Genomic DNA, 14,296 nt, shown 5'->3' with positions numbered 1-14,296 from the left:
GCCGATAAGAACATAAAAATAAATAATTTATTTCACACTTATAGGAAATCTCATTGCTCATATTTATTCAGGAATCCAGGCTCCTTGTAGTACATTAATCTACCTTTTCCTATCTTTTCTTCTTCTTGTTTATGTTTTTGAAATCTGTGTGTTTGAATCTGTGTTGCTGAGGTATCCAGGTTTTAGCAAGCAAGAAGGTAGAAGCAGATGTGGAGAAAATTTGCCTACCATCTCAATGCTCTAGTTTGCAATTGGCACCCATCATTTCTCCCACATTCCATTCATGAGAGCACTGTCACATAGCCATACCAATTTTCAAGGGAGGCTGAGAAATGTTAAGTGACTGGGCAGCCATTTTCTTGACTACTATTCTGTTATTGCCAAAGATGAGGAAACACTCTACTGGGCAACTTTCAGTCTTTATCACAGATAGCCTAATCTCTCTACAAATACACACACACACACACACACACAATATATATATATATAACATAAGTCCAAGAAAACAGTTTCACCTGCATAGAAAATGGGAGTGTAGATAATCATTTTGTTTGTATTGATTATAATGGTAATGAACACAATATTTTTCCTGTGGACATCAGTAAGTTCTTTTCTATCATATTAATTTGTGTTTTTTGCTGATAATAGCAAGATATAGTATTGAGACTAGTGAGGATTTATAATTGCAAGCTAATGAAGACTAAGACTCTGATTCACCTTCTCTCTGCATAGTCTCTCCACAGATATTTTCCCTTAAAGTCCTTGTCTTATAAATCTTCTGTCCATCCTATTTGATAGCCAAGCTTCCTACCAAAATAGGGTTAGACTGCTTAGATTGAACTTGAATCTCCAATATTTAAGAGCAGTGTTTTACTGCAAATTATATGACCATTATGTGCTTCATTTCTATTATCTATAAAAGGTGAATGATAATGGTCAATACCTTATAGAGTGTTTTAAAGGATTAAATGTATTTGTATGTATGTATTAGAATAGGACCTGGAATATTGTGTCACATAAGAAGTTGGTATATAATAATTGCTATATATGTATTTCATGGTATCATCATCATATTCCCATGGGTTTAATTTGGATAAGATTGTGTGTATCCTTTAATCTTCTGCTATCTATTCTTCATGTCACTTTTCATTTTTATTTGTCTTTAGGTGGGAAGTTTGGAATTAAGAACTCAAAAAAAAGTACTTCTGCAAAAACTACATTTCATAGTGAAATAGAGGATAAAGATACAAGAGATGATTCACTGTATTCCGTTTTAGAAGAACTGTGGCAAGATGCTGAACAGATAAAAATATGCCAGGAAAAACAGAACAGCCCTTTGAATCACACTGATTTTATCAATAAGAAAATATTGAACACAGAATGGGATTATGAATATACAGACATTGGAAGTTGTGTACATCCAAGCCCAAATCTCATTCCTTCACAGAAAAGACCCCATAAACATGACTCATTTGAAAAACGTTTTAGGCATAATATGGACTTACATATTCATAATAAAAACAATACAACAAAGAACTTTGATAAAATTGTTAGTCATGGTCAAGTTTTCACCCAGAACACTTCCTTTACTAACCATGAAAATTCACATATGGGAGTGAAGTTCTGCGAAAGTGATCAGTGTGAAAAAGTCCTCAAACATGCACTCAGTCAAAATCTGAAATTTCCTGTTGGGGAGAAAGCAAGCACATGTGCTGAATTTGGAAAGATCTTCACCCAAAAGTCGTATCTCTTTGCACCTCCAAAAATTCATACTGTGGAAAAACCTCATGAACTTAACAAATGTGTAAATGCATTTACACAGAAGCCACTACTCAGTATATATCTGAGAGTTCATAGAAATGAAAAACTATACATATGTTCTCAATGTGGAAAGGCTTTCCTCCAGAATTCAGAATTAATGATGCATGAGAAAAGTCATACTAGAGAGAAACCCTATAAATGCACTGAATGTGGAAAGTCATTTTTCCAGCTGTCATCTCTACTCAGGCATCAGACAACTCATACTGGAGAAAAACTCTATGAATGCAGTGAATGTGGGAAAGGCTTTTCCCTGAACTCAGCACTCAATATACATCAGAAAATCCATACTGGAGAGAGACATCACAAATGTAGTGAGTGTGGAAAAGCCTTCACCCAGAAGTCAACACTCAGGATGCATCAGAGAATTCACACAGGAGAGAGATCCTATATATGCACTGAATGTGGACAGGCTTTCATCCAGAAGGCCCACTTGATTGCACATCAAAGAATTCATACCGGAGAGAAGCCTTATGAATGCAGTGATTGTGGGAAATCTTTTCCTTCTAAGTCCCAACTCCAGATGCATAAGCGAATTCACACAGGAGAAAAACCCTATATATGCAATGAATGTGGGAAGGCCTTCACCAACAGGTCAAATCTCAATACTCACCAGAAGTCTCATACTGGAGAGAAGTCTTATATATGTGCTGAATGCGGGAAGGCCTTCACTGACAGGTCAAATTTCAATAAACACCAGACCATTCATACAGGAGAAAAACCCTATGTTTGTGCTGATTGTGGACGAGCCTTCATCCAGAAGTCAGAGTTAATTACACATCAGAGAATTCATACTACAGAGAAGCCTTATAAATGTCCTGACTGTGAGAAATCCTTCTCCAAGAAACCACATCTCAAAGTACATCAGCGAATTCACACAGGAGAGAAACCGTACATATGTGCAGAGTGTGGGAAGGCCTTCACTGACAGGTCAAATTTCAATAAACATCAGACAATTCATACTGGAGATAAACCCTATAAATGCAATGACTGTGGAAAGGGCTTCACCCAGAAATCCGTTCTTAGTATGCATCGCAATATTCATACATGAAATAACCCTGTTTCTTAAAAATGAGAGAGCCTTACCGTAGAAGTCAGGTCTACTCATGTATTATAAAATTCATCTAAGACAGACCTTGTATGAGTACACTGTATTAAAAAAAGCATTCATCAGGCTATCTCACCTGAGATGAAAAAAAAAAATTAGAAGAGACCCTATAAGAATACATTGAAGAAAGGGGAATTTGGGGGCTGGGGTTGTGACTCAGTGACACAGCGCTTGCCTAGCATGTGTGAAGCGCAGGGTTTGATCCTCAGCACCACATACAAATAAACAAAATAAAGGTCCATTGACAACTAAAAGATATTTAAAAAGGGTGGGGGGTGAATTTAACATTTACACAGCCTCACAAAATACAATAGAATTAACATTGAGAATGCTATCAGTTTGGTACATTAGGAAAATCCTTCCTATAGAAAGTATCATGAGGCAAATTATTACCAAATGCTTTATAGGTTGGAGGATGCAAATTTATAGAAATGACAGTCATGTTTTCTATGTTATAGTAAGCAGTTTAACAAGAAAATAATGTATTCGTTGTGCAGACCTCTTCAGTTCTTTTCGCTGTTTGTGGTAAAATATTGCATAACATATTGCATAATTGAATTGAAATTCTTTTTTAAAATTTAGAATGTTTATCAAATGTTTGTTATTGAACATATCTATCAGATGAATTCATAAGTTTAAAGTTATTTTGGCTTTTTATATACGCACATCTGCAGATATAATTTTATATGAACATATACTGTTTTCATACTGTTTTCCATGACATAGTATTCTTCTTTCATTGTATACAATGCAAAATAGCCACAGATTCCTCCCATCCATTTATGCGTGGCCCCTTTTGCAATGGTACCTTGTTGTTTCTCTTATTAAGTATATTATAGCTTGGATATGAAGTATCCCCTAAAAGCCCCTGTGTTAACTGCAAGAATGTTCAGAGGTGAAATGATTAGATTATCAGAGCTATAACCTGACCAGCCCATCCTAGTTTGAATGGACTAACTGGGTGATAGCTGTATGTAGGTAGGGCATGGCTCAAAGAGGTGGGTCACTGGGGGTATGACCTGGAAAGTTCGTCTTCCCTGCAGCCCCTTCCCCCCTTTCTCTCTGCTTCCTGGTCACTATGAGCTGATAGCCTTCCTCCAGGGCACTCTTTAGTCATTATGCTACACCTCACCACAGGCCCAGAGTGATGGAAGTGGCTGACCACGGACAGAACCTTGGAAACCATGAGCCGGAAGTAAACTTTTCCTCCTTTAGATTGGTTTTGTCAGGTATTTTGTTTATAGCAACAAAAAGCTAACACAGAGTACTTCTTATCTGCCGTTGCTCCTTGACTTTCAACTTGGCCATGTGATTTGCTTTGGCCAATGGACATTAGCAAAGAGATTCAAGAAGAGGCTGGAGAAGTGTGAAAGCCTGCCTTGAGGCTTACCCTTTTGTGCTGCTCTTTGGAATCCTGAGATCTCAATGTTAAGAAGCACAGATGCCCTACTGTGGGATGAGAAGCCACATAGAACAGAGGTGAGCCAGCTTAGCTGATGCCCCATAGATCAATTTACCTATGGGCTTGGGAATGAGTCCATCCTAAGTCTATGTCCCCAGCCAAACCAGCCCAGCCCAAAATTGCCATGTCAGTTATACCAGCCAACCTGCAGAATTCTGAGTTAAATAAGTGATCATTGTTTTAGGCAGCTATATTTTGGGGTAGTTTGTTGCATATCAAATTCTAAATAATACTTAAAAGTATATGTGTGTGAATTGTATTATACCCAAATATAATATGGCATTGGCTTTGGGCCTGAGAAGCTAATCTAATAGAGACTGGAGAATAATGAGGAAATCTGTTTGCAAAATCTGGGAAAATGACAACCTATTAGAAAGGAAAAAATAGCAAATCATCACCATGCTCTGTGGGACTATAGAGAAGGTACCAAATGAACTTGTGGATCTGACTAAGAGATTTGCCATGGAATATGGTTGTCATTTTGCTGCTTTTAACCACATATGATAAGGTACAGAATGAGAGAAATGAATTAAAGAAATACTTGTTCCCCTGGCAAGCAGCAGTTTTGGGAAATAACTTTAGCTCTTTAGCCATGAAAATATTCTCAAGATACAAAATGGCTGTAGGGTAAATATCAAGTCATGGGTATGTCTGTAAAACCCTTTATTACAATGTTTGAAATATTATATTTTATTGGTGCTTGGAAAACCCTCTCAGTGAAATAATGGGTGTCTAAAAATCTTGGTGACATGATTCCACAGTAGCCTGACACTGCTCTAAGTAGAAAGAGGCTTCTCAAAAAAGAATTGTTGATGTGGCATTTGGGGCATAGAGTTGACCTGAACATATTCATAGGAAACTCATAGTTTTTAATTGAGTTTTACCTGTGGAACTACCTCCATACTGGCCTTAAAGGAACTGAAACAATTAAAAATGAAAAATGGCCTCTGGAAATTCCTCCCTAACTTCTGTGAACTGGATGCAAGACAACAATGTTACTCAGCTACAAGTATGGACCATTTCTTATGGGAACTGAAGGATGTGTCAGAGGAAAGGCCCAAGAACAGTGTATTAAAATGGACTGGAAAGCCATTTCCAGGAAAAACTTGCCCTAATCAAAAAACACTATCTGCCCCTGGAGCAAGGGGACCTGACATTTTCTCTGTGGTATTTCAGAATTGTTATGGAACAGTGACTGACACATGCCTCTTACTGCTCTCCTGGCTGAATGGGAGTACCTATTGCAGTTAGTCTCTTTCTCCCCATGTATATCTTAAGTGTGTGTTTGAGAGAGGCATGTCAAATAACTTGTCATTTAGCTCACAGGATCAAGAAACTGAGAAACTGTATTCAAAGAGCCTCGGCCACATGTGAACCTGGTATAGAAGACTTGGAATCCTGGATTTAAACCTGATACCATGATTTGGGATGGGATATTTAGAGATCCTGGAATGGGAGTGATCATGTTTTGCATGGGGTGATAATGTGAATAATTTGTCATCAGAACATACACTGTGTTAGAAAAATGTTACATGTTTCCTATCTCTATGTGTGTGTCCTTTTCAGCTTTTATTTCTCTTTGCATTTCATTTGGAATAACTTACGTTAATCTATCTTCAAGAACACTGATTTCCCAAGATCCTGGCTCTGTCAGGTATACTGATGAACCTGTTGAAAGCATTTTTTCAGTTATGTTTTATTTTTTATATTTACTATTTCCATTTGACTTTTATATCATTTATATTTCTGCAAAACTTCCCCAATTGTTCATTCACATTGTTCCCATTTTCCACTATTTCCTTAGTTTGGACTACTGTAACAAAGTACTATAGACTGGATGGCTTATAAACAACAGAAAATTATTTTTCACAGTTCTGGAGGCTAGAAGTCTGAGATCAGGTACCAATATGATCAGGTTCTGGTGAGGACCTTTTTCTGGATTGTAGACTACCAGGTTCTCATTGTATCCTTACTTGGCTTCTGATTTTCATATCCTCACTAGAAAGCTCTCTGGGGTCCTTTATATAAGGGCATGAATCCCATTTGTGAGGCCTCCATCCTCATGACCTACCTACCTCTCAATGGCCCCACCTCCTGATACCATCTCATTGGGGATAAGGATTTCAGTATACAAATTTTGTGGGAACACAGACATCCAGTCTATAATACCCTTTAATATATTTAGCCAAATTTATTTTAAGTTCTCTGCCTGATAGTTCCAGTAAGTCAGCCAAGCGAGTTCCGGTCTTTTGACAGTGGGTTCCTTTCTATTGCTGTTTTGCATCTACAAGTTTTAGCTGAAAGTTGGATGTTGTATATAGGGCAATGTAAACTGAAATGAAAAGTATTTATTCCTGGAAATAGACATGGCTGCTCTTCTAATAGATAGGCATTAGCATGGTGGCATTGAGTTGATCCAGTCAGTGGTCAGGTAGGGTTTTGGTTTTGTTGTTGCTATTGTGAATTTTAGTGTAACATAGACTTCAAATTCCTGTAATGTTACCTTGTGTTTGAAGTAGACACTGGTTTTCCAGAGAATTTTTCCCAATGTTCCTGGACTGTACTTGCCTTTAGGCCTTTCCTGGGTTTCTGCATCTCAGTGATAGTCTCTCTATATTCTTGTATCTCTCTCTTAGTAGTTGATTTCTGGTTTTTTGTTTGTTTGTTTGGAACTGGGGATTGAACCCAGGGGCACTTTACCCTTGAGGTATATCCCCAGCCCTTTTAATTGGGGGTGGGGGGCAGAAAGTGTCTCTCTGTTGCCTGGGCTAGCTTTAAACTTATGATCCTCCTGCCTCAGCCTCCCAAATTACTGGAATTACAGGCATGCATCACTGTGCCCACTTAGACTGCTGCTGTTACTCGGTTCTTGCTAACTTGGTATGGGACACAGAAGTTGTCCTGTGTCCCTGGGTCTTAACATTTTTTTTCCCAGTGATCCTGCCCCTCTTCCACTGGTAAGAGGTATTTTATTGTCTGGCCCAAGATAGTTTCCTCCCATTCCATCATGGGTAGATTTTTTTTTTTCTTTTCCTTTCCTCTAGTCACAGTGGATCTTCACCTGTATCCTGAGAGTGACAGGGTTTGCTGCACTGCACTAAATGGCTTAAGGTTTTTGTTTGATAGAATAGGGTCCCTTGGGATTTTGTATCATTTTTGTATCAGCACTCATCCCCCCTAGTGGCATACCCCATGGAAGGATGCCTTCTCTACTTTCCCACTCTACTACTAGTGTTTCTTATGAGCACCCAGTGGAAGTCTGTGGTGAAGAGCCTGCAGGTGGGAGCCAACAGCCCTTAGGTCTACAGCTCTCAGGGGTTCTATATTCTCACTATCCCACTCTCAGCCTTTAACAGTTTATTAGAATTGTCCATTTCTTTGGATAATGGAACATTAGCAAATATGACACAAGAACTTATAAGAAGTGTTTGCACATTGAAGTTTGCCCACTCTTGCTGCTCTTTGGAATCCTAAGCCCATGTGTGAAAAGGCAGGGACTATGAAGTTGGAAAATGACAGACCACTTGGAGCAGTGATGGAGCAGATATGATTCATCCCAACTGAGGCAGCTCGACCAACCAGATTTTCAACTACCAAATATGTAAATGAAGACATCCCAGCCAGGTATCTCTGATCAAGGTAACTATGGTTAGCAGTCTCTGAGCTGATCCTGAATGATCCCTCACTCGTGGTATTCATACTCTTGTATAATTCTCTCTCCTTGATTTGGGCTAGATTTAATGACTTGGTTCTAGAATAAGGCGGAGGTAATGGATGTCACTTCCAAGATTAGGTTACAAAAAGACTGTGGCTTCTGTTTTGGGTGCTCCTTTAATCTCTCAGATGGCTCATCCTAGGGGAAGACAGCTGCCATCTCATTAAGTAGCCCTTTACAAAGGCCCATGTGAGTGAATTTGAGAGGATATCCTTCCCCAGTGTTGCCTTCAGGTGGGACCTTCAAGCCCGATAGCTTTACTAACCTCATGAGAAATCTTCAGCCACAGGCATACTTCTGAGCCATACCTGAAGGGGACCCACAGAAATTGTGAGTTAATAAATGTTGTTTTAAGCTGACAAATGTTAGGGTGATTTGTTACATAGTCATAGATTAGTAATATATTGGCCCAGACAAGGAAGGCTCTGCCATCTATTCTACCCATCCCAGACAACTAACAGAATAATGGATTACAATGTTTATTTTAAGTCTCTAAGTTTGTGTGGCTTGTTACCTAGAAAAAAACCTAGCTGATAAATTTACTATTCAGTGAATTTTATCCTCCACTATTCTTCCCCAACAGATAACCAATACTAATCAACTACTATGAACACTTCCATGTTTTAGTCTTGCTAATAAACCTGTATAGATGTACATATGTGAGTATGCTTATAATTGTATAGAAACTATATAAGGATTGCTTTCTTCTTTAATGCATACTACTATCTCTGAATCTTGCTTTATTACTCAACAACTCTCTTTTGAATGGTTGCATGATAGTTTGTGGGGTGGATATGCAAGAATCTATGCCATTATTTGCATATTAAAATTTCTTCAAATTTTTGTCATTAGGAAAATGTTACTAAGAATATTAAGGAGTTGGGCTGGGGATGTAGCACAGTGGTAGAGCACTTGACTATCATATTTGAGACCCTGGTTCTGATCCACCACACACACACACACACACACACACACACGTGTGAAGAAATAGCTTGCCTAGGCTCATGCCAGAGTTATCAGTCCTTGCTTTACCAATTTTTAGCTGTGTAACCTCGGACAGGTTAGTTAACTTCTCTTTCCTGATTTTTTCAGCTATAAAGATGTTCACACTAGTTACCTATCTTAGATTTCACTACGAAGCATACTCTTTTCCTGGGACTGCTTTACAAAGTACCAGGAAAAGAGTGGCCTAAACCAACAGAACTTTATTATACACAGTTCTGGAGGTTAGAAGTCCAAAATCAAGGTGTCATCAGGGCCCTGTTGTAACCTATGAAAATGGTAGGGAAGGGACTATTCTATGCCTCTTTTCTAACTGCTGGTTGTTTTGTGTGTTACTTTGCTTGTGGATACATCAGTCCATTGATATGGCTGATTTCTCCCTGAGGTCATCATGCATCTGTCTCTGTGTCTAAATTTTCCTTTTTTGTAAGAATACCAGTATATCAGATTAGTTCCTACCCTAATAACTTCTTTTTAATCTGATAGCCTCTGTAAAGACAATTTCCAAATAAGGTTATGTTCTGAGGTACTGGGGGTTATGATTTCCACATATCTTTTTAGGAGGACACAATTCAACTCATATCAAGAAGTTAATGGATTTATTTGTGTAAGGCACTTAGAACTTTGTATGGAAAGAGGTTCTTAATGACTATTAGATACATCTCCTTTACTGTACTTGCTTAGGTCTCCATATGACTTCCTGTGCTTGGGAAAGCAGTGGGATTTGAGAATGTCTATGACATTTAAATCTCATCCAACTACCTGAAGAGAAATGTGGTATAAAAAGCAAAACGCAAGCCTCAGAATAAGGCTTATATGATCAACATTTGAGGAATAGGCCAAGATGGATCCATCTGTAGTAGATAATGAGAAGGAGCACCCAGAGAGGTCAAAACATGCCAAGTGAGAAAGGAGCTCACAGAAGAGTGTTTCCAAGATATGTTTCAATGGAGGGTATGTCCAGAATGGAGGTCAGGTTATATGAGAGCAGAAAACTGCTGATTTTGTAACAGATACGCCATTGTTGACTTGGATGAGTGCTATTTTGGAAATGAATTTAAGGAAAGCAATTGAGGAAACCTGAAGGAATTTCTGAATTCATCATAAAGTGACTTCTGGTAGAAAAAATACTAGGTCATTGGGCTGGATTGCTCTGTGTTGTCTGGGTTAAACTGAGAAATGAGGATTGGCAAGAAGTAGAATTTATATGAGACTTGGGAGGACAAAAGGAAGGAGCAACTTCCCCTCTAAAAGTCTTTGAAATTATATACACTGAAGGACAGATGCAGAGGTATCCAGCAAGTTTTCTTTTTTCCTCACTCTTCCACTCTATATCCAGCCCTTCTTTCCATCTCAATGCTGCTGACAGTGGCCCCAGGCCCACCACCTTCTTGGGTGCAGACCCACAAAGGGAACAGCTTCTTGTAGATTTTATCACTTCCCATTCACAGTCCCACTTCAGTAATTAGATGTTCTAGCTCCTCAGATATTCCTGAAAGCTCTGATTATCCCACCCATTCCAATGGTTTCTAGAACCTTCCAGCCCCCCTCTTATCTTTTTAAAAAAAATTTTTTTAATTGTCAATGAACCTTTATTTTATTTATATGTGGTGCTGAGGATTGAACCCAGGGCCTCACACATGCTAAGCGAGCGTTCTACTACTGAGCCACAACCCCAGCCCCCTCTTCTTAGCTTTATACTCCCGGATACTCCTATAAATTGTGCATGGCCTAATTAATATTTTAAAATTCCTTATTCCACAACAGGGATATAGCTCAGTGGCAAAGTGCTTTCCTAACATGGTTGAGGCCCTGGGTTCAATCCTTGGCACCACCAAAAATGAAAAAAACCCTTATTCCATAATATTCATATTGATTATGCTTTCCCAATTGATAGTTACACTTTCTTTTCCTGAGAACTTGAACTTGATAAGTGTTGTTCTAAAAGTGAGTGATGCCAGTGAGAAGTCTTACACAAACTTGCTCTTTTTTTCCTTGTACATTATATGATGTGCCTTTCTGCCATATGATATTTTTTTTAATTTTTGAAGTTCTTTTTTAAAATATTTTTTAGTTGTTGATGGACCTTTTTTTTTATTTATATATGGTGCTGAGAATTGAACTCAGTATCTCACACATGCTAGGCAAGTACTCTACCACCGAGCTACAACCCCAGCCCTGAAATTAAGTTTTATGGAAGCACGTATCTTGGTCCTGATTTATTTTTTGCACTAAGGATTTAACCCAGAGGCACATTACTGCTGAGCTACATTCCTAGTCATTTTTAGTTTTCATTTTGAGGCAGGGTCTTGCTAAATTGCTGATGCTGGCCTCAAACCTGTAATCCTCCTGCCTCAGCCTCCAAAGTCACTGGGAATACAAGCGTGCACCGCCACACCCATAAATCCTGATCTTTTGTATTAATTTTACCTGGGTTATAGTAAGCCATTATGGTTATTAATTTCATGAAAGTTTTATTTTGCATAACTTTTTATCTGATCCAGTTTTTCTCTTAAAGGGATGTCAATTATGTAAGATAGCTTTGTCATCTTCTACATTTATTTTGTACCACTCCATGTTCATTTCATATCATTATTCTTCTTGGATTAGTGTGATTGACTCTAGCCTCCTATTAGAAGATAATTCTGTATGAAGTTATTAATGTTTATACTTTAACAACCAATTTGTTCAGATTTATTTACATTTCAAGATAGTGGAGATAGAGAATGTCTCTTTTCTTTCTAGAGACATTCCCAGAGTAGATTTGGTAACGTTCCAGGGTAGTAAAAATAATGTCTCTATTTGAAGAAGAGGATGGGCAATAAAACAATATTAATAGCATTTTCGTTCACATTTTAATCATGTACATTTTCAATCATGTAGAAATATTAAAATAACTGTATAATAAACATCCATATAACTTTCATCTAGGTTTAACAATGTATATATAAAATTTTCCTGAAATATCAATAGTAAGTTGTAGACATTGTAACATTATACCCCTAAATAATTGAGCATCCATGTCCTAAAAATAATAATGTTCTCCCCAAAACTGGAATATCATATCAATCTAATTTGATAATGTCTCATGTCCAATTCATTTTCAGTTTTTTTCCATTGTCTCTGAAATATATTTTACAGCTTCATTGTGGTTTAATTAGCATATACTAAATGGCACTTGCTTAAAGTATACAATTTGATGAGTTTTGATGTGTGCACCTTTCATCACTACAATAAAAATGAATATATCCACTCCCGCAACAAGTTTCTTATGCCTTTTTGTCATCTAGTCCTTCTTTCTCTATTACCTTTTCCCCATCCATAGGCAACCATTGATCTATTTTCTGTCATTATAGACTAGTTTGCATTTTCTGTAATTTTATATAAATAAAATTATATGGTAAGCACTCTTGTTTGACTTTGTTCAGCAAGATAATTATTTTGAGATTCATTTGTGTTGTTATTTGTATCCTTATTCATTGCTTTTTATTGCTAAATGGTATTACATTGTATGTATGTACCAAAGTTTGTTTATCCATTTATGTATTGGTGGCAATTGGTTATCTTGTTTCTAACTATTACAAATAAAATTAATATGAACATTTTCATACAAGTCTGTTTGGCTATCATTTTCATTTATGTTGCATAAATGCCTAGGTGTGGATGGCTTGGTCATGTGGTGGGTATATAGTTAATGATTTGAGAAATTGCAAACTGTTTTCCAAAGTACCATTTTATATTTCTTTTTTTAATAGTTTTTTTAGTTGTTGATAGACCTTTATTTATTTATTTTTTATTATATGTGGTGCTGAGAACTGAATCCAGTGCTTCACACATGCCAGGCAATGGCGCTACTGCTGAGCCCCAGCCCCAGCCCCCCATTTTATATTTAAACACAAAACTGTTTCAGTGGTGTGTATCTTTGCCCTCATTGGATAAAATTATTATTCTTTTGTTTTTGTTGTTGTTGTTATTTTAGCCATTGTAGTGGAACTGTAGTGTTGTCCAACTTTGGTTTTAATTTATACTTCTCTAATAACTAATGTTATTGAGCGTCTTTTCATGTGTTTATTTGCTCTCTGTATGTCATCTTGGTTAATGTATCTTCTAAAATATTTTGCCTATTTTTTAGATGGAGTCAGACTATGTTACCCCACTGGTCTTTAACTTGTGGGCTTAAGTACTTCTGCCTCAGCCTCCTGAGTAGCTGGAACTACAGGCAGTATCATCATGCCCAGTTATCTGTCCATTTTTAAAATGGATCATCTTACTGGCATGGTGGCACATGCCTATAATCCTGGCAGCTGGGGAGGCCGAAGCAGGAGGATAGCAAGTTCAAAGCCAGTCTCAGCAACTTAGCAAGGCCCCAAGCAATTTGTTTTTTATTTTTTTAGCAGAATCATGTGGCATTTATTTCAAAAATAACCTGGTATAAAAAACATTAATAAACATATAACATGAAGCCTGAAATGCTAACTTCTATGACACTTGCATTTCTTTCCCCAAGCAATTTAGAAGTGGTAAAGCACTCTTAGTTTCAATCCCTAATACCAAAATAAATAAATAAGTAGATAGATAAATAAATGGTTGTCTTATTGAGTTGTAAGCATTCCTTTTTTTTTTTTTTTTGGTGGTGCTGGGGATTAAACCCAGGGCCTTGTGCATGCAAGGCAGGCACTCTACTAACTGAACTATATCTCCAGCCTGTAAGCATCCTTTCCAAAAATATTTGTTTTAGTTGCAGATAGACACAATACCTTTATTTTTTTAACTTATTTTTATGTTGTGCTGAGGATCAAACCCAGTGCCCCACACATGCTAGGCAAAAACAAACAAACAAACAAACCAAAAAAAAAAAAACAACCAACCAAACAAACAAATGCTCTATTACTGAGTTATAGCACCAGCCTCTATAAGCATTCTTTATATATCCTAGTTATAAGTCTTTTGTGGGATATATACTTTGCAAACATTTTCTCCCACATTTGCCTTTTAAATTAAATAAGAGCAAAATATTTTAATTTTAGTCTAATTCATTTTATTAACATATTAATTATATATCTTTATGGGGTAAAGTGTGATGTTTTAGTGCATTTATACATTGTTCATTGATCAACTCAGGATACTTATATTATCCATCATCTCAAACATTTATTATTTCGTTTTAATTTTTTTTTTTGATTTTAGATGG

The 14,296-nt window shown here is 37.2% G+C and overlaps 1 protein-coding gene across 6 annotated transcripts in view; it reads left to right on the top strand.

Moving 5' to 3' along the window:
• Nucleotides 1-12,718, top strand: part of Znf81 (zinc finger protein 81) — a 115,080-nt gene extending 102,362 nt beyond the window's left edge. For all 6 annotated transcript variants that reach the window (XM_058578708.1, XM_046442560.2, XM_058578710.1 and 3 more), the window contains one exon: nt 1,167-12,718. In XM_058578708.1, coding sequence (XP_058434691.1) covers nt 1,167-2,869 — 1,703 coding nt within the window. In that variant the 3' untranslated portion in view covers nt 2,870-12,718. The remainder of the gene's footprint in view (nt 1-1,166) is intronic.
• Nucleotides 12,719-14,296: the final 1,578 nt, after the last annotated feature.

The sequence above is a fragment of the Marmota monax genome, unplaced genomic scaffold (genome assembly GCF_021218885.2).
Source record: "Marmota monax isolate L192 unplaced genomic scaffold, Marmota_monax_Labrador192_F-V1.1 WCK01_AAM20220418_F8-fsc00170, whole genome shotgun sequence".
In the NCBI taxonomy this organism is placed as follows: domain Eukaryota; kingdom Metazoa; phylum Chordata; class Mammalia; order Rodentia; family Sciuridae; genus Marmota; species Marmota monax.
This window is presented reverse-complemented; position numbering and strand designations above follow the sequence as displayed.